At 36.3% G+C, this 22,062-nt stretch overlaps 1 protein-coding gene across 7 annotated transcripts in view; it reads right to left on the reverse strand.

The window, feature by feature from the left end:
- Positions 1–22,062, reverse strand: part of ATP2C1 (ATPase secretory pathway Ca2+ transporting 1) — a 63,215-nt gene that overhangs the window by 13,510 nt on the left and 27,643 nt on the right. For all 7 annotated transcript variants that reach the window (XM_088067810.1, XM_088067583.1, XM_005518998.3 and 4 more), the window contains 15 exons: positions 18,447–18,557; positions 17,425–17,541; positions 15,764–15,853; positions 13,007–13,042; positions 12,060–12,121; positions 11,603–11,711; positions 8,214–8,369; positions 7,613–7,681; positions 6,834–6,909; positions 6,265–6,331; positions 5,025–5,149; positions 3,683–3,780; positions 2,134–2,229; positions 1,934–2,023; positions 1,107–1,211 (listed from right to left, as the gene is read on the reverse strand). In XM_088067810.1, coding sequence (XP_087923936.1) covers positions 1,107–1,211; positions 1,934–2,023; positions 2,134–2,229; positions 3,683–3,780; positions 5,025–5,149; positions 6,265–6,331; positions 6,834–6,909; positions 7,613–7,681; positions 8,214–8,369; positions 11,603–11,711; positions 12,060–12,121; positions 13,007–13,042; positions 15,764–15,853; positions 17,425–17,541; positions 18,447–18,557 — 1,407 coding nt within the window. The remainder of the gene's footprint in view (positions 1–1,106; positions 1,212–1,933; positions 2,024–2,133; positions 2,230–3,682; positions 3,781–5,024; positions 5,150–6,264; positions 6,332–6,833; positions 6,910–7,612; positions 7,682–8,213; positions 8,370–11,602; positions 11,712–12,059; positions 12,122–13,006; positions 13,043–15,763; positions 15,854–17,424; positions 17,542–18,446; positions 18,558–22,062) is intronic.

Here is a 22,062-nt window from a genome sequence, read left to right on the forward strand (position 1 = left end):
TGATCACTCATCTTCTCTCCCGCTGAACTAGAAAGCTCTTTTTTAACATACCTATTTTTTTCTGTGAAGTTATTTATATGCACAGAAGTCAAGTTATCTCAATCTTCCATGACAGGCTTAACTGAGAGTTCCAAGTTTCTAAATCTGCTGTATTTTCTTAGTCTTCAAAAAATTTATGTTCCCTTTAAATCTGTTAGCAATTTTTTAACATTCTTTTTAAAACTGCTGATTTCAAAACACAGACACAGTAAGTCTTTACATGGATTAAAATCTTACACCAATTTGTCTGCTCACTGTTCTTTACACAAAGATAATCAACAATCTAACCCATATAGCTAAAAGGAGTCAAATGCTTTCTTTCCAAAGTAAAGATTTTACAGTGATACTGGAACACTGTCAGCAAGCTTGGTTTTGGTCTGAAGCACTGGATGATTTTTCATAAATCCAATATAAGGTCTGTTGTTGCACATATTGTCTAGGAGGCTCCAGTTATCAGACTGGCAGTGATTACGTCAATACTTGTAACAAAAACATTCATATGGATCTAAATGAAACATGAATGCACATATGTATGTGAAAGTACCAGAAGACAGAAAAAGAGGTTAAAGAGTAGGTTTTATTGATAATCTGTGCTAGTGTTGACATCAATAAAATTTGTCAACACTGGGGATGTGATGCCTGCAGCAAAACCAGAAACCCTGTATTTTCAAACAAATGAAATTTTACTGTTGAATACCAATGAATATTCTTGCTCTTAACTCATTATGTAACTATGCAGCACTGGAACAGCAGAAGATTGGCAGAACTGCTCTAGATGTTTGAGAAGGAAGAAGGAAGGAAAAATAGCTAAGTATACATTCAAGGTCTCAGTTTTCAAAATACTTAAAATAATATCCCAGGATGCCTTTTATGGAAATTATTTCTTGTGATTGCTTTTCTCTACTTCAGAGCTTGAAACTAAAGCTGTGTCTATTATCAAACCGTATTTCTAGGACTGTACACTACTGCCAGCCTTCTAAAACATCTGAAGCAAAAAATGAAGATATTAAACAAGGTAGGTAACCATTCTACAGAGCCAGTGCTCATGGAAACAGATTGAAGTTTACCTGCTGCGTTCTGTGAATGCATTTAACAGCCATCCATTTTTGTTCTGAGCTGAAGGGATATTCAGCCTTCCTTATGTAGTCTTCCTGGACTCCATCTAAACCCATCTGTATAAAACAGAAATACCACCACAATGTCAGGACCTTTTATTTTCAATTAGGTATGAAATTTAATGACTTGTTGAAACACCTTAGTTAGCAAACATCACTTAATTAAAGGACAATTTCATATTCAAAGCTGCCTTTTGAGCACACTGTTCCAATTTAGACAGACTTCTTGACAAACTAGCACTGAAAATACCTAGAAACTTCTTCCAGGCTACAGCATGAGCCTTGCTACATTTCTCAGTAGCTGTAATTGTGTGTGTCACAGTATTGCACAAAAACCCAACAACAACCCCCTCCGTCCCCAAAAGAAAAAACCCAAACACTTCAGCACAGTTCAAAACAATTCAAAAGCCCTGCACTTGAGAGGCACTATAAAATCTGCAGTCACCAATACATCAGTTAACAACTTCCCTCTGCTACTGATGTGAAACTGGGAAAAAGATGGCACAGTCAATATTCAACAGGTAAATCAGTTTGTGGCAGGTAAAAAGACAGTACTAAGTGCAAAAAGATGAAAATAGAGATTTTACTTCACTCGTAAATATTTTTTTTCTGATCCTTCAGAACGCCCAAGATTTACAAGAAAGAAACATAGGAGATGAGCAGTTGCAATACAAATCTAGGAGATCCAAAAGAGAAGAAAATGAGAAAAATAAAGCCACAACTTATTTCTACACATTTCCCACCTGCCATGAATCCAAAAAGCACCATCAAGTACACACCTTCATAGCAAGTGCAATTAAAGCCCCTTCTGTTGGCTTCCCCATCAATGTGTTGTTTCTAATCAAGGCATCATTGCACACACAGCCAGCCTAAAAGATGAGGAAGGAAAGGGGAGAAAAAGAACACAAAGTAAAATGCCATACAAAGCTCTCATGCTACATCATCAGTTAAAACTCACCTTTCTTTGCCAACATCTTACCTCCACAATTTTGCTAATGGATGGGTTGTTATAACCATGAATAACCTCACCATCGAGCATCACTTCTCCAAACCTGTTATAACCTACACCAGTAACCTGCAAGACAAACAGCCAGAGGCAGCATGCAATGAATGTAGTGTTCACCAGGCTAACAGCTCTCAGCTTTTTATTATAAACTACAGAGGAATTTCAAAAGGCCATTCATAATGGCTTTTACTCAGTGTGCATGGATTCTTCTTATTCAGCTTCTAACGTAGCAATGCTCTGAGTTCAATAAAATATATTAGAGACTAATTTCTTTAAACAGTATCAATTTTATTCCTTAGCATAAAAAACTGTAGTATGTTGTTTCCTTACAGTATTAGGCATGCTTTCTTTTTTCTTCTTCTTTTTGCTTTCTAACTTTTTCCTCCTATTTGTCTTTACCCTGATTAATAATGCATACCCCCTGCAGGGGAATGGAATTAGAGAGCAGAGTCCTACTTCCATCAAGTTATTAAAAAAAAGGAAAAAAGAAACAGTTGAGCACCTCTCAGTTTAGACCTCAGAAAGGTGTTAAAACAAATAAAACTGTACTTTTAGTGCATAAAAACCAGGCATCCTACTAGGATCCCAAAAAAGTCTTCCTATCTACACCATTAACAACTAATATATTTCACAGTCATTTTAAGTTCTCTTTCCATTAGGAAAAAGGAGATTATTTGACCCAGATGCAACCGTGCTAGTTGCTGTACTCATACAGACTTCTAGCAATAAAAAAACAAGTATCAGGCTATACAAGAAAATACAGGCAAATAATATAAAAATACAAACTGAAAAAATGCCAGTATTTTTGCTTACAGAACAAAATTACAAGACCATCTATTAACTCTATTGTGGAAACAAAACCATGATTAAGGAGTTTGAGAATTTAAGAACTTGATTAAAACATTCCTATGAACCCACATTCAGTTCCACACCTCACTGCTTTTGTATTCCTGCTGCTTTTGCTCCTCTTTTGTGGATTTACATCATCAGTCTTTCCAGCAACTCCCTAATCTCAACTATCACTGTTTCATGTCCTGCTCCTACTTGCAAGTTCATCCATTATAAAAAAGCAAGAATGACAGTGCATATTCAGTATGAACAGTTCACACAATAAACTTTTAGGCAAGAAGTTGGATATCTTTAAATGTTTGGAACATGTAAATTTTAGGGGATTTTCTTTGTACCTGAAAGAGCAAAATAGCCTCAACTTTCTATACTGACAAAAACCAATCTCTCAACTTGTCTGTGTATCTTAGCATCTGACTCTTATTGTGTGTGACCTACAGTCACTAAATTTTTTTAAGAATTTAACCTATATAAAAAAATGCTTCTGTAACCAGAGAAGGCTTGGATAGCACAGCTCAAAGGCTGCATAGTAAATGAACTGAGGGACAGGAGTTTAACGCAACAAATTTATGCTTTCTTAACTGATGCTTTACCTGCAGTATAGTCCAGCCTGTTTCAGCTGATACACACAACAAAATAAAAAGGCAAATTCAAGTCTAAGTGTCATACTACATACCTCAGCATGCTGCCCATCAGAAGTAAAAATATGGGTAACAGTCATTTCATTCTTTGTCAGGGTTCCAGTTTTATCTGAACAAATGACATTGCAACAACCTGAAATAACAAATTAACATTTATAAAACAATTCTTATTTATAACAACCTGAGAAACAAAGAGAAAAGTATGCAACCTGAGCAAAGTTCTCGAAATATTGCAGCTGTCTGTGAATAAAAACAAGGGAGAGACAGCAAATTTTCAACTACTAATGAATAATTGTACAAGGTTCTTTGAGTTTGTCCAAGAAATAAAAAAAAAACCTCCAAACTAATTTAAATCCCAAATTCACAATTTATACAAAATGTGTCCACCCACAACTTCGCCTCTATTTTATTCTGCTGTACCTCAAACTACATTACTGAAATCTCAATTGTGATTCCTGGTGAGGAGAAAAACTAAGAGCCTGCTTTAAAGGAATCACTCTTCTTTCTTAAAAACTACAACATGCATTTAACACTAGCCACAGTATTTGTGTCACACAAGTGTTACACTACTAAGTCACAAGTGTGACTTACTAATAAACCTGCAAATTTTAGTAAGTTTGAAAAGATTACAGAAATGTGAGATTTGTATATGCCGTTTTAATTCTGGAATGGAGATGGAAAGAGTTTTGCAGTATCTTGACATTTCTGGACATGACAGCAGGACCTGTACCAGCAACAAAATACCTTGCAACACTAATGAAACTCTGCTAGAGGCACTGGAAAAAAAATTTCCCAATCTTCAAATTGCAAAAAGGAATTCAGATGCAGCAGAATTATTTAACTTCGTATTTCTATTCCTTTTCCATGTTCTGTGCTTTACATGTTTTATGACTCAACCTGCATATAAAAGTTCTTTGAGCTTTAAAGTTTTTAAATGATTTTATGTTCTACTGTGAGCAGCATAAAAACCTGAAGGTGCATTATGATTACAAAACTTTTTCTAATATCCAAATATGGGTTTGTTTTCAACTGTCAGTATCACCCCTAAATTTACACCAGAAAGTTTTAACTTAAAAAAACCTTTTGCAAGTCTTATTTAACAGGAACATCTTCCAGCAAACATTTAGCTTACTGTATTAATAGCATGGCAGGCTATTAATTGGCAGATTCTTTATTTCAGTTCAAAAAAAGTAGTCAGGAGGCCCACAGAAACTCTCCCTGAATTGCTCCAGTGTAGCACACATTCAGTTCAGGAATGTTTTAGATGCCACCACACTGCTAACAAAATAAGAATAACTGCTTTGTTTTCCTCATTAGTCATCAGTATTTCCTAACATTTATATCAAAAACAATATCTCTAAGTTAGTCTAGTCATACCTAAAGTTTCAACAATAGGCAGCTTTTTTACAATTGCCCGTTTCTTCACCATTCTCATCACCCCAAGGGCCAGTGTCACTGTTACCACAATTGGGAGTCCTTCAGGGATTGCAGCTACAGCCAAACTGTAATGAAAGTAAATACACAGATGTGTTTTCGAATGTCATACAGGAATACACAGAAGTGATGAATTTACAGTTCAGAAAATTGTTTCTGTAGCTGACTGGTCACTGAGATTAAAACAGAAAGGAAGGAGTGATGTGATTGCCATGTGATTCTAGTTGAATAGCATGCATTATAAGAAATCTGCTGAAGACAGCAACAAATGAAATATATTAAATAATTTCTACTCATTCTTTATGCAAAAGTATGAAGAAATGTAGGGGAGAGGGAGAAATCAATTGTACATCTGTTTTGCCTACACAAAACACTAATTAGGGCTGTGCAAAGGAGCCCAGTTTAGTGCTGACTACTACTTATTGTGAAGAATAAGTGTTGTCAGCACTAAACAGAACCGAGAAATGCCACCACTGATCCACAATTGCTACTGTCAGATCATGATGTGGCAGCAATTTAAGTGAGGGAATGGCTTTGAAGGTCATTTAAAAAATAAACAAATAAAAAACTTGATGCAGTGTAAACAAGATCACAACTCATTAGGCAATGCTCCAAGATGCAGTTCCTGGGTTTCTGTTCTCTCCTCCACAAATGTGTAATTCTTCAGAGTCTGATCCTGTCACTTAAAGAAACCCTTCTGCCTTACGCACTACCCATGTAATCAGCAACCCAACAATTTTTCTAGGAGTATGGAGTTAGACCATCTAAATTCAGTGCTGTTCTCAGCAAACACACTGGGATTAAGTTTGCATAATATAGCAGAAGATGAGTTATTGAACTACATGACACAAAGCTTGCAATAACTTAGTTTTTTCATATGCCTTGTAAAATTACAGCTACTTTATTTACTCAGCAACAAAAATTCGAACTGTACAACTCTACTGTCTGTTTGCAGATGTTCCACAAGACACTCAGAAATCACCATATGAATGTAAAGTTTAAGAGACTGACAGGAACACTCTGCATCATTAAAAATATGTATGAATTTGCTTTTTTATTTTCATTTTGCATTACTTCCATGAAGTTAAGAGCAGTGTATGCAAGCATATTATAAAACAGATCACTAGCTTTCAAACACTTGCTGTAATGCATGATCTACTTTATTTCAAACCATAAATCTTACCTCACACCAATTGTGAACATATCAAGGATATGCTTTCCTTGCAACCAGCCAACTAGCATAATAACTCCTATAAAGAAAACAGTCAAGGGGATTAATGTAAAACCAGCATGTACTGTAGCCTCATGGGGATAAGAAAAAACTCAAATAACCAGAACATAGCTTTCCATTGTGCTACCTATAAAAATATATTATTTATTTCACTGTCATGATTCCATTAGTACAGCAAAGACGAAGAAAGTATCAGCCAGTCAAGTTGCCCAATCACATCTCTAAGTGAGGTGCTCACTTATGCACACCTTGAATCAGAATCCAAGACACATTGCAATTTAAAAGGAAACATTTGGAGGACAGAAAGACAAAGCACATTTGCAGGAAGAAGCAAATAAACACCTTTATGATTAGTTATGTCACATTATGCAATTTTCAGATGATTAGTGACATGAACTCAAAGTCACAAATGAAATAGGAGCCAAAAGTGCTTTAGAGATTTAGTTTTCCATTTCCTAGGCCTAAACACACTAGTTTCCATTAGATAATCTTTTGAAATTGTTTTACAGAAATTATCTTACCTATTATAACAAAGGAATACAAGGAAAGCTGTTTTCCCAAGAGATCCATGCTCTTCTGCAGAGGTGTCTTAGGAGCCTTGAAGAATGGCAAACATGCAGCAGTTAACAAATGGACTGCATCACATTTTACTTCACAAATGTAAAATTCGAGACAGTCAGTGAATAGCATGAAGTTATACCCCATATTTCCATATATTTACTTTAGGTAAACAGACTGTTCTTTCACAGAATTCAATGAGATTCAAAAATACTTAATGAAATTAAATATTTATTAGAAATATTCTTCTAGAGCTTTGTGATAGCAATAACAAATCTAATATAAAAGGTCTTATCAAAAATTTTATTAAAAAAACAAAACATCATGCCAATTACAAGCCACTGCACTTCCTCCAAGACCAAAAAAGCTCTTGGTAGCAAGAATAAAACTGATTTTCAAAACAGAGGCATTAGAGCCCCGGAAAGACAGTTATATCTCAGAATGAATACTTTTAATCATCTACAGAAAATTCAATTTAGCAAAATAGAAAGCTATGTAAATATTTAGACAGGTGCAGAGTATTATTTTCACAGTTAGTATCTTTGGGTCAGCTACAGATATTTTGTTGCACTGCATTCAATTATTACTTTCATGTCCGAGAGCTAAGATTTGCTCCACTAGAGGAAAGGAAAATACTGAAAGCAATGTATGTTTAACTAAGTTCCTATGGAATAAATTCAAATTTTTAATGAATGAAACACACTTTCAAACTATGTCTTTGCTGCTAAATATCTTCTCTTACCTCTTCTGCTTGCATCATTTTGAAAACCTCCCCAAATTCAGAGTTTTCTCCTGTTCCAATAACTATCCCCTAAAAAGAAACAAAAAACAACATAAAGATAAAGCCAAATGAAATCTGAAATATAATGTTAGTGGTTGTCATTGACAGATTTGACTCCAATCACGGACAAATACCATTTAGCCCAACAAAAATTTTAACCTGGCTTATAGAATTAGTTCTTGTCACAAGTAGGGAATTTCTCCTAAAAAACCTTTTGCCTCAGTGAAACAAATTGCTTTTCTGTGCACTGCTAAAGTACTTACTAATAACCAGTAGCAAAACTCAAATTGCTAACACCCAACACTAGCCAGACCGTATTTTCAAACACATGAATGTAGCTCTAGAAGCAAAACACCACAATCTCAACAGAGGAGTTTCACATCCCTATGAATTTGAGCTCTTATGGCCATAGTTTTCTTATTAAACTAGTGTATGAAAAAGCATATGAGAAAAGCTCTGCAAATTATCACACTAATTACTGGGAGGTAAAATTAAAAAGTAAGAAATGCCTTCAAATAGTTGAAACATGGAACATAGTCTTCTCTCTCAACAATGATTTTACCTTTGCTTTTCCACATCTGACCAATGTCCCCATGAAAGCAATATTGCTCCTAGAAGTAAGGTCTCCATTGGTTGCTGCTGGCTGAGGAGCTGTAGATTTAGAGCAAGGAGCTGTCTCACCTGTGAGACTGGATTCATCAATAGAAAGGTCCACAGCCTTTGAAAACAAAATAGGTAAAAAACATGACAGTATTTTGTAAGCATTCAGAAGTGTAAACGTAAGTTTCACGATTTTGACCATTAAAACATAACCAATTTATTAATACAACAAGAAAACATGTCAATATTTTAAGGATAGACAAAGCAATGAGCACTCCTACAGAGCTCTCACCAGAATCAAAGATGGAAGATGAAGATGCCACTTTGCTACTATTCAAATTTAGCCATGAGCTCTGAAATATTTAAGACCACTACCAACATGGTGGTTTCACACTGACATTTTGGGAAGAAGTAAAAAAAACACCCACAGAAGTGATTTCTTTGAGAGAAGCTGCTGGGAGCTTCCTCTGTGCCTGGGAAAGGCCAATACCTGGATAGTTCTGAGAAATGACAGCATTTTGCACCATTCAGAAATTAGATCCACCTCTGTGAGATCCGCATTTTAAAAACACAAGCCTAGGAAGTCTCTCCTTTTTTGTTCCAGCCTCGAAAGGTAACGCAGCTCTGGTGGGGCCAGCCCCACTTCCCCGCGGCCTGTACGGCCTGGGGGAGGCCGGGCCGGACCCCAGCGGCTCCCGGGCAGGGGATGAAGGCTGGGGGAGCCCTGGCTCAGGCTGGGCCGGGCCATGGCTGCTGACATCTCGCTGTCACTAAACCTGCCCTGGCCCAAACCAATGGCCCCAAGCTGAGCCCCTGCTCCCAGCAGCTGCCGGACACAGGGAGGGGCCCAGCGCAGCCTGAAATCCAACACAGTGACTGCTGTGGCACTGGGTGAAATATTAACACTTTCACTACGCAGATGAGACCTGCAGACCTTGTTCCTCTCTCCAGGGAGAGAAAAGGACAGCGTGACAACACGTAGAAAGACAAGGTGAAAACACCAAGGTCAGTAAAGAAGGAGTCAAGCCTCAGATGGAAGGAGAATGAGGAGATGCTGAATGGGGCTGAAATATTCTTTTGGTAGGGCCATGGGGATGGATAATGATATACTGAAATATCTCCTTTAATTCATGAGAGAGTATTGGGGGGATGAAGTATTCAAACTGTATATCTGAGCAGAAGCATCCATTGATGAAGCCAAGCAGATGCTGGAGTAGCTGTGATCCCATGAGAAGCTTGAACAGAGAGAGAGAAGAGAGTGATGCAGACCCTTTGCCCCCAGGGAAAGAAGAAAACCTCTGTTCCCAGAGATGATCACAGAGACAGATGGAAAGAATCTTTGCCTTTGAACAACTCATCTTTAAAATAATACCCAATGAGTTCATGGCCCATGGACACACCTCTAGCAGGGCTGTGAAAATGGGAGGAATTTCACAATGCAGAACTTTTTTGCCCAGGCAGCTTCTATTAATGGAAATGAAAAGCCACAAGAAAACTGTTTCTTGTGGAGGAGTCTCCATGGCATGGCAAGAGAAAACTGCCCCTACAAGAACTGATGAAAGACCATTTTATAGTTGGTACTGCTTTAACATCCCAGTTTTTGCCTCTACATGGTCAGTTGGGAAAGGAAAAAGTTAGGGGGAGGAAAGGTGTTCTGGGAGTTTTATTCTGATGCTTCTTATTCTTGTCCTGTTAATAAAGTTTCTTTATACCTTTTAAGTTTTAAGCCTGTTTTGCCCTTCTCCTAATCCATATCTCACAGCAAGAAATAAGTGCACTGGTGATTTTAGCCAGCACTAAAACATTATTTGGTGCATTGGCCAGGAAACTCAAATTGGTGAATCTGAACCACTACAACCAAAAAGAAATCATGTTTCAAGTCTACACTGTTATAGGTATGTTAGTTCTTGATTCAATACACTGGCTTTAGAGATGATGATCAGGAAACTTGATGGACCATTCATTAACATACAGAAAACGTAGACCAGAAAACAAATTCATTTTGAAAATCAAGATTGTCCCCAAAAAATCAGATCAGTGAAGAAAAGTTTTCACTTACACAAATGCCTTCCCAAAACAAATAGCGCCTAGTTACCACTTCTACTGTTTTCTAGGACAGCATCAACGAGAATATACAGAACAAATCTAGTTCTTTCTCTGAGAAGATGATCTCCATATAATTTCTTTTTAAAACCCACCACCCTGTAGCAATGCCCAGTAGACAGAAGAGGGAAATAAGATTACATGCTCTTATTTTCAAATGCGCTGCAAGAGTAGCTTACGATGGAAAAAATTCTCATCTAGTGCAGGGCTGCAGACAGCTTAGAAACTTTTAATTCCATTTCTGCTTTCCTTTGCAAGAGGCCTGAGCACACTGCTATCATAGCATGGTATCAGATATGAGCAAGAAAGTAGGTGCTGCTGCAACAGTAGTTTCATAACAACGCAGGGACTACACAATTGCCAAAGGAAGCAGTGTTTGCAGTCATAAAAAACAAACCCACTGAAGTAACAACTACACCACAGAGTCTAACAACACAGTCCAAACAAATTTGTCAGAAAACTAGTTAATTTAGAAATTGTCTATGAAATGAACACTGATTAATAAATTATCAACTGTGGATAACCTGGACATACAGATTTTTATATCCAGACACTACTTTAACAGGATAGCCCAGATACTGAGCAAAACAAGATGACCAATCTGATATAAAACCATTATTACCTGAAACCACCAAAATATGACAGATGAATATATATACACATTCCACTTAATTTTTAGAGAATGTTCAAGTACTGCTATAGTGCAATTGCTTCAACTCAAGTACTTCCACCAAATACCACAAATTAAGTATTTAGTAAACAAGAAGATATAACGACACACACTGATGAAAAAGTGTCAGAGAGAAAAGATTACACCTGCACAATTTCACAAGTTTTTCTGACATTTCACTATTGGAGAAAACTGGAACTACATCTTAAAATTTATTGCAAATAAAGAGTGAAACCACCTTCAACCAGATGCCAAAATATCTTGACATTCAGACTAAAAACAATGTTTTTAGAACATATTTAACTTTAGAGGGAAAAGAAAATAGCATTTTCAATAATACATTATACATAAAATTGAAAAATTCTTTCTTCTCCTGTCCTACAGTAAGAAACTATACACAATGGTTAAGAATGTATCTGACATTTGGAAAGTAATTATTGCAAATTTTCTTTCAAGACAGTTGTGAACTCCAAAACAAGCCCAGTTACTGCACTTCAGTACTCAGTGGCTATCTTCCCTTCCCCTCTGTCCCACAATAAGTAAAGTTATCACATATTAAATCCAAGTTAGGAATATACCTCAAATAATCGTAGATCAGCTGGGACTCTGTCTCCCACTGACAGGCAGACTGTATCACCTGGCACTAAATCTCTTGCAAGTGTGTGTTCCACCCGACCTTCTCGCACACTGTAGGCACAAAAAGCAGTAAGAGTGAATTTTGGCTTAGAAAAGCATTCCCACCATTGATTGCACATTGCAATGCTACACATTTCAGCAAAATATTTCTAATTTTCTGCTTCTTTCTGAGAGCTTACACATCAGTAACATCATTGCAAGGGTTCAGACACACAACCACACAGTGTCATTTTTTAGGCTCATAAAACAATCTTAAAAATGAGCAAAAGCGAAGTGTGTTCTATTTCAGCATAAGAACTTGATACAAAGGAGTTAAATTCAGTAAAATTTTCCTGTTTACTCATTTCAGATTAAACTTCTTATGATTTACTTTAGGACTCAAAGGACAAAACTACATACCAATGACATTCTGGAGGCACTAGTTTACTAAGCTCTTCAAGAGATTTTTCTGATCTGTACTCCTGCGGAGACATTTTTTTAAAAATAAAGCAGATCATAGTTTTAAACTGGGAAAACTTACACAACATAAAATACAGTTACTGAAATTTATTTCATTAATAAAGTTGTATTAAGTAATTTTCCAAGCAGATAAAAGATTACTTTCAACAGTTCTGTATTATGTTAAAAAGTAAGTATGGTCCAAACACTGAAAAATTTACAGATTTGCCTACACATGTTTCTTCTGAAAAAACAGCAGAGATCCTTTGCATTTTCCTTCAACATCTTCAGGTCTTTGTAATACTTGCTAAAATGCTTCTAAATTCAGAGATCAGACACATTATTGAATGCTACAGTTTAACAATTAGTACCAAAAATACTGTGTTCATGCTCTTAGCCCCAGGAGAACCAAGGTAACACAGCTCACCTTTAACTTGATTAACAGGTTACAAAATTAAGGTAATTAAAGATAAAAAGCACAAACACACAAAGCAATTCTGGTTTAGGTACACCCTTCCTAAAGCTGTGCATTTACAGAATGAAAACAACTTTTTTATGACTTAGGAAACGAAGACAACCTTTTTTTTCCATTTTTGGACAAAATTAAAGCAAGAGTTACATTTTCAAAATCTTTTCAATGAAATCAGATGTTTAAGTACTCCTACACTGTTTATTACAAAGGCTTCCCTACAAGTATTCTTATTGCTGAGTATAATACTGATACAGGTGCATAAATGTCAACACAGTTAAAGCAGGACAAATAATGCACTTTAGAAAAGGCAAAGACTTGGATGAAAGCACATTACTCAAGCATTCACAGCACAATGCACCAAGACAGCTACTTCAATCTTTTTAATAAAAGAGTTTACATAAAAGCAATGATCTTACTTGGACAACTGCTGTCTTACCTGAACGAAGGCAACTGTAACAACAATGACTATTGCCTGAAAGAGAACAGAAAGAGGTGAGATAAAAGCATTCCAGATGACTATGAAAGTAAGCAATCGTATTTGATTGTGCTCAGCCATAGTTATTGCTACATATTAACAAGATGATTTGGAAACAAACTAATTTTCCCATGCTCAAAATCACTTGGTATCTCTTAGGTCTGTCATGAAAGCAATGCCATTATCTATTTACACCTGCTTCAGTGATGTCCAAGAATGCAATAAACTGATTTTAATAAAAATAAGATTAATAACTAGATAGCAAACTTGAAAAACTGCCTCTGCTTCCTGTTTCTGAACAGTGAATAAGAGACAGCAATGGAAAGAGACCCATGACACAAATAGAAAACCTGACTGGTGTTTTCTGTGACCAGAACAAAGGTGTTCTGCTGCGACAGGGCATCACAGATGTGGTTTCATTCAAATACCAAAACAACAGAAAGACGAGATAAGAGACAGCAAGCTGAAGAACCTGTCTGGAGCCATAAAACATCCTAGCAAGAGCAAGAGAAGGATAAGCCTCAGATACTCTGTCCAAGGTACCCGCAGAGTGAAAAGGACACTGGGCACAACCCAAACAGACAGGACGTCAGAGATCCCAAACAAAAAAAGCTAAAAAATATTGCTCATTAGGAAGAATCCAAGATAAGTACTAAGGCCTCATGAGCAGCCTTCATAATCCCCTCTATCACATACAATTCTGGATGCAACACTTCAACTTGAACATTATAGGGCTTCTAAGCACGTGATGTGAAAGTGAGCAAATGAAATAAATCCATTTCAAGAAACAACTAAGATCAGTTTGTTGTAAAGCAAGTCTCATCTTCTCCTTCAATACACTCTCAAATTGAGTTTTGCTACATTAACTGAATTTGTTACTCAAGCTGAGCTGTTACACTGATTTCTTCCAGAACCATAACACAACAACCATTAATTAAGCCTTTCAAGTACACACTGCAGCTACTAAAAATAACCAAGATATTACCATTTTGCAAGTGAAAAACTCTTTTGAACTCTTCAATAAATCCACATAAATCCACCTTACTTGTGATAGTAACAACAGGCTCACCAACTGAATATGAGGAAATAACTATATATATTTAATCTTTCCATGGAATATTTCCACCACAACTGCATGGTTTTTTGAAGGCTGTAGTATATTCCACAGACCATGCTACTGAAAAAGTTTTGCATTCCTAGCCTCACATCAGTGTCTCAGCTTGTGTCTGTGTGTAATGGCTTGCATTAAGAAGCCAAATGGAACATATTTAATGATTTTATCTTTCTTTTAATCTTCACCAGTTCCCACTCCAGATCAAGAAGTTGTACTAGCAGAGCTAAAAAGATGGCAGAAGCAGCTTAAGATAGCAGTGCCACCAAAAGAAATATATGTCATTGATCTTTAGTAGCAAACAAGTTTTGTTGCCAAGGTTCTGAGCACAAATGTAGTCAGAAAAGCTGCACTATCATCTGAAAATGGAGTAAAACAAATATTCACTTGGTGATAAAGTGAGCATTATTGATAATAACAAGAGTAAATGGCACAAGTTAGTCAGAAGTTAGACAAAACCCACAGCTGATAACTTTAACTCAACCACACTTCTTCTCTGTATTTTAAGATACTTCTAGCAATGTTCACAAGGGTATTACAAGACTTCTTCCCAGGCTATAACAAAGAACACAGAAATTACTGCTCTCTTACACTAACTGCCTTGGTTTTTTCTCACTGCCCTGCTCAAGAGGGTTAAAAAATAGAGTTAAGGGCACTAACCAAGGGGAAAAAACATGAAATAATTCAACTTTCAGCCCCAATAATTAAATATATTTCATAATACAACAATTTACTTGCATCCAACTTAGGAACACAGTGAACTATTCCAAACCAACACTACACTCAAATTAAAAACTGCAAGTTTTATCTTTAAGAGGCCACACAGTTTCTTTTTCAAAGGCAACTACTCTTCATAAAAAATCAGAGTAGGAGCAAATATCCAGTTACTCTGAGTTATGTACCAAAGCAAAGTCAACACAGAAAGTGCAGAGATAAGACAAAACAGAAAAAAACCAAACCAGCTAGAACTGGCCTCTAGTCATACAGAAATCATGATTTTCAGTCACCACCTATCACCCCTAGAAGGTCAAAGGGTTACAGTTTTCCTCTCTGTGCCAACTGCAGTGACAAACAGTTATGAGTACTATATTTGGCTCACTAGTTTAGCATCCTATTTAACTGCGACCTTCTACAAAAAATCTATTATTTCAGCTTCTATCTTTCTTCTGGGGTTTCTAGAGAGGTCAGGCTTTACTTCTTCATGTTTTAAAAGATTACATCTTTCAAGTAAATTCACAGGTGGTTTCTGTTGGCTTTAATTTGAAATTAAAGCATAATTTAAGATTAGAATTACACAGAATACGCCAAAAATTGCTTCTCTGAACAAATGCCTGAAGGCAGGCATTTTAACCAATAGAAAAGATGCAAGAAGCAGCCATAAAATTATTCATGGATGTATTTTGGTATGTATTGCTGCTATCAATCAAGGAGAAAAAAACAACAAAATCCAGTCTCGAACTAAACGGATTTAATTATAACACACAAATCAAAGTCAGTAACTGCAATCAAGTGATCCCACCCCACACAGGCATGCACATGATGCTGAACACACCTGTGGTCACACATTCCCAAGTACTCCCAACCAAGGCAGAATTTTATTTGCTTACCACAGTAATACTGACAGCATCATCAAACTGATGCATTACAACACTGATGACTGCAGATGCCAGGAGAAGCATAATAAGAGGGTTTTTAAACTGAAATGAAATAGAAGAGTAATTCAGCCACACTCTTGACAGACAGGCCATTTTACCTACCCCTCAAAGCATACCAGATCTATTTTTGAAACATATTATTCTATTATTAAAGTATTTATAACCTACCAGTGCAAAGAAAAGCTAGCTCTACAGTTCAGATGCTTACTTGAGGCATTTTCTTTTAAATATCAAAGATCTTGAATAGACTGTGTTCAATATGTAACAGGAAGAAAATGTTTCTTACATTTCTTGATTCACATTTTAAATGCAAAAAGAATAATCTCCTATAACTGTTTATACTGTATTTAAACATATATAAAGAAGCCTGAAATACATTCAAAATGTCTTTGAGGTAAAAGACTGATCCTATTCCAGCAACTAATCACTATTAAGGTAGCAACATATTTCTTAATTTTCAATTCATGATTTCTTGTTTTCCGAGATAGAAGTTTTCCTTTCGGATCATATGATTTCCACAGATTTTTAAGGGCAAAACAATGAATGATCTTGCTTCTATGACTGTTGGTTGCTAACGTGGTGATTTTTTTGAGAAACACTACAAAAAAAGAACATTCCTACAATTCAATTGAAGAACATTCCAAAAGCAGATTTGATAAGCACACTCAAAGCGAGTATGAATCTTAATAAATCCCATTGAAAATAGCCTGGGCAATATGCCTTAAAAGTGTTCTGATGTATCTGAGTAATTGACCTTACACTCTTGAAAATAAAGCATTAATGCCAGAGTACAGCCAGGATGGGATGTGTTCCCGTTCCACTACCATCATCAGAGCACTGAATATCTTTTTAATCTCTCCCAAGGAACACAGTCAACCACAGACTCCAGCTGCAGGGTTGCACTGCTGCACAGCCAAGGTGCAGCAAACACTGACCAAAATGTTTAATGTTACAAATTCATTAGAAGAATCATCTGTGTAAATATCTTGTACAGCTAGGGGGCAGGACGGGCAGGCAGGAGAAAGTAGTGACACCTTCACATCAGGTATGTATATATGTGTTTGAGATACATCACACTGGTAAGAAACAAATTCACACTTCACTCTTGCCAGTTCTGCTTAACACCAGAATCAAGGCTGGTCCCACCTCCACCCTCAGATCAAAGGCAGCAGTTTCGCTTTTTGAAATTTCCTATCAAGTTCTTCATATTTCACATTCCATTTAAATATTTACCAACGGTCACATGAATTGTTCTCTGACCTTAGTACAATTCAGGACCACGTTTGACTACAGCGAAGTTTATTCTGCTTTTCTAGCCCTCAGGCTAGTTATGAATGATACCCTTGGACAGCTATGAATACACATTTAAGAACAAATCACAATCAAAACACCATGATGTTTATAGGTATATGCCTAAATAAAAGCTTTTTCAATAGGTAAATTAGATATAAATTATATAAGCTGTAGTTTCCCACTCTACTAGATTTTTCTCACTTTTATCAAAATATGTTCATGTACACAAAAGCTAAGCAAAACAAAATAAAGATCAAAACTACTTATTAAAGTAATTAAAAGTATTAAAACCTAAAAGCAGAAAGGACAAAAATCTTCACCTGGGATATATATTTTTTCCACAGTGGTTCATCTTCACTAATATCAAATTCATTCCATCCATGGAATGCCCGTCTATGACAAACTTCACAGTTTTTTAAGCCATTCTGAAGATTAGCCTATTAAAATATGCAAAGAATAAAACAGTCAGCAATTACACTGAGAAGCTAGTGTAAATTCTCACACCCAAATACAAAGCCTTAGATTATACAAATTTGGGCAACATCAGAGAGACAAGCTTGGTACTAATGTCTGTATGACAACAAAAGCTAACTAACTACTATTTTAAAACTTTGTTTGGCAGTATTTAAGGGATTCAATCAAAAATTCACAGAAGAACTACAGAAGCAGATGTTGCTTCACATCTGTAAATGACTGCTGATATTCCCTGCAAAAAATTCTACCACAAACCAAACTGTGGGCATCCTTCAGACTCTTGAGGGTTATGTCAGGAGTTCAGTGACTCAGCCAAACGACAGCAACAGCGAAAAAATCTTGAATTGTCAGTGACCAACATTTATCATGGTGTACTCCTCAAGCAGTCAAGCATACAGAAAATGAAAAAAGATCATCTATCATGAAAATTAACCCAGACTGAATAGTTCATAAATCTGTCAATGGGTAGCTTTCTCAGTCCTGTTTCTCCACTTAAGATGAAGGCTACCAAAATAAATTAAGAACATTAAAGATTCCTTAGAGAAATTAAAGCAATAAAAAAGGAAAAACACAGGACAGAATTTTATAGCAAGATTGGCTCTAGGATTTTTATTAACAAATTGCAATTTTCAAAGCAGACAAATCCAAACATTTTCAAGTTGAATCTCACTCCCCCTGCAAATGCCCAATTTTTAAAAAAATATTAAGAGATTAGAGTATTTTTAGTAACAATTTAAAAATCAACTTGCTTTTAGAAGGAGGTAAAAGCTAACATCAAACTGAGTGATAATGCATCAACTATCAATTACAAGATCTGTCCTTGTTTGCCAGCATCAGGAAATTCTTCAGATATGAAAAAGTTACTTACTTGCAGAATACTTGCTACTTCATCAACTGGCAATTCACTTGCTTTTTTTGAAGACAGTACAGGAATCATTGTCTCATTGTCACCATCAGGGATTTTTTGAAGACGTGCAACCTAGAAACAAAACCAAAGTCTGAAGGGAAGGACAGTGCTATTTTTTTATTTTAAACAACACATGCCAGAGCAATTAAGTATTAATACCACTCAAAGGCAATTTTTTATAAAAGTCACACTTAAATAATCTACAATTCAGCTTATTTTCATGCAGTTACCACCTGCAATAATGAAACACTGGACATGCAAGTGAGAACAATAATTTCTGCAACAATCAAAGATCCTAACAGCAAACTAACTAAATAATCCTTTAGCTAATTATCATCAATATCTAGTCAGAAAGTCGCTCCAGATAAATTTCACTTCCTGCTCCTACTTTCTAGTCATTAATGAAGGTGCTCTAAGTAGGCCTATTTCCATTTTATTGTACATAAAGAAAGGAGAAACACCAGCAAGAAAACCTCAAACAAGAGGACAGATTCAAGTGAAGCCATAAAACTTGACTACAGTACAAAAGCTTCAAATCAGTGCTATAAAAAGCAATGTTTTCTGTAATTTCAGGAAGCTAAAATTCTGTGAACTGCAGTAGAGCACAATAGCAACATTGATTGCATAGGTCAGCACTGCTTTGATATTTAATGAAACTTCAGAGTTTCTGATTCATGAGAAGCTGGAGTGATACTCTTTTTTTTCCTGGTGTCTCACTGCACTCACTATTAATACTTCATGCTGCACACACATCCCCCCACCATTAACTGGAAGAGACCTAACATGCAAACATGCAGACCACAGAAATGGCCACAGTATAATTCACATTATACTTGCACAGAATTTCAACTAGTGGGTTTATGCTTTTGGAAATAATTACTGTGTTGTATATATTTCCTCTATGGGAGCTGAGACTTAAAATACAAGTACCTAAAGATGACAACACATTAAAAGATTCCAGCATTTTATGTCCTAAAAAAGGTATGGCAGTCTTAATTTTATATAATGCACACTGTTGGCCATGTACCCTACTGCTGTAGCTCATTTTCTTTGTAGCTACCAAACACCAGTCTAGGGCAGAAAACCATTAAGCCTAAGTGCTGCTCCAAAACAAGCCCACCAACATATATATGACTTTGGCCAAGATGACTCCACATTCTCAACAAAAATGCTGAGCAACCATGCTTTCCCAGAAAGGGCAGGCAGAAATTAACTGACAGCCATTACAAATTTTAGTGCTGACAAAAATCTTTTTCCCTGTAGCAATTGACAGCACTGCTAAGCACAAACAACAACTCCAAAAAAAAGGACACATAACTGGTCATTTCCCTATTATTATCAATTAGGACTTCAAGAAGTCTAATAACATGTTTAAGGTTATTTAAATATCCTTGAAAAGAAATGTTAAGGTTCTCTCAGAGACCAGATTTATTTTCCAAATAAATCTCCATTAGCACAAAACTACAGTGCAACAACAAAGCTTATTTTGACATTTTTGTGACAGACTCAAAAAACCAGTCATTCTGAACTTATTTCATTCATATTATCTCCCACTTTTATGAAGAATGCTGTACTGCATGTGGTGAAAAAAAAAAATCTACAAAAAAAATTTGATACAGAATCAGAAAGATAAAGGCTCAGAAAGTCTTTTTATAACCTCCTTTCACCAGAGCAGAATTACACATTGTACAATAATTCTGGGTGAATCCCCATCTAATTTCTAAAAACCCTCTACAATCTTTGTAGATTAAACTATACTTGTAGTTCAGAAAACAGCTTCAAATATCTAACACTGACACAAATTAAATTTCAATTGCTTAGCCAATGAGAAATCAATCACTGTTCCCCTCACAAAATATGAAGTGGGTTATACCAACAGATTTAGGGCCAAAAAGCAGCTGTGCTTGCTATCTGCTGGACCACAATAACTGTATTCAAGCAAATTGTTTTGCTTTTACTATGCATCTTTTACTTCCACAAAACTAGAAAAATTACTTATTCAATACTGTTGGCAAGCGGTCTCTACAGTCCTTTGCACTGCTGCCCACCAGAGATCTGGGCCTCCGCAACACCTTTTAAGATATCCAACAGAAGCTATTCCCAGAACCTCTGCATTAAAGGAGACAACCCACATATAGCAAATTTTCTTTCCATCCCATGCTGCAATTAATTTTCCATCATTCACTGGTTGATAACTTAAAATAGTTCAGTATTTCATTGCAGGCCAAGTTTTTTTTATGGATAAAGAAAATGCGGGCTAAGAAATTATACTGGCCAATGTCAAGTATTGGATAGGAAGCACACACATCACCACTGAAGCTTCTATGTCTACAGCTTTCCATTCCACACTTGTGGCTAAGGAACAAAGCAGCAGGATGCTAACTAACAAAAATAAATCACTGCCGCAGGAAGGGCTTTTCTTGGACCACTTCCAAGGTACACATCATAATTTCTAGGCCAAGAAATATGCATCAATCATACGACCATGAAACTGTGACCAAAGGATGTTTATCAAAATTAATACAAATTTGTCTGGAAGGCTTAAACTACCAGAAATTCAGAGTTCCCTTCTTTTTTCTCTGAAGAAAATTCTAGTTAACAGCGATGTGTTACTGTTTCTTCTTCCTCATAGGCTACAAGAGCCTACCTAACTTCCTTCTAGGAGGACCAATATGAAGTATCAACGGCTTACCTCTACCATTGCTTTTTTCAGCTTAGCAGGATGAACCCATTACCCATTAGTAGGGCTCACTGACATCAATATACTTTTACAATCATCTTTAAAGGGAATTTTAGCTCTTCTTGCTCAGAGAATGCAAATGGCAGGACCCACATTCACCAGGGACAGTCTAAAAATTTAGAACACACTCATTGCAAAATCTATTTTTAGACAAACTGGTGACCAAAACACTTTGGCTAATTAGCTAATATTAAGCCCTGCAAATGTTACATAAAGCTACTCAACTGACCTACAAGTATGAAATACAAACGTAGTAGAGAAACAAATCTACAGAGAATAGCAAAAGTGAAAAAAAACCCAGATGCTCACAAAACAATGGAATTTAAGTTGAGGTACTGAAAGAAATTCTGATTCTTTGACATTCCTTCTGAATCTTCAGGTCCATCTGAAAAGCTCATTAAACCTGTCTGAATCTGTCCCATCAATCCCTGTAAAACTGAACCCCTTTCAAGCCAATTCAAGTACTACAAAGACCTTTCAACTTGTTTGTAATGAGCCGCCTGTAAGATTATTATTGTATGAGCAGTCAGTGATCCACATTCAGGTACATGATTATCGCAGATACCATGTGATCGTTACTGAGTCATGCTGTGTCTAATCAATAGCACAATTAATGAATGTCCACGTAATCAATGTGTAACTAATCAATGTGCATTTCATTTTCAGTATGTGTACAGTATGCTGTCTTTCCCACTTGAAATATTATGTGCACCTTGTTCAGGAACTGCAGTTTTATTAATGAGGTAAGGATATTAGGGCACGTAGTCCACGGGACACTTCAAAGCTCTCATTCCAGACTCGACTACTATCAGTGATGGATGACCCTGTATTGTAAAA

The sequence above is a fragment of the Pseudopodoces humilis genome, chromosome 1 (genome assembly GCF_049639895.1).
Source record: "Pseudopodoces humilis isolate 2021_Gansu_Grassland_sample_001 chromosome 1, ASM4963989v1, whole genome shotgun sequence".
NCBI lineage: Eukaryota > Metazoa > Chordata > Aves > Passeriformes > Paridae > Pseudopodoces > Pseudopodoces humilis.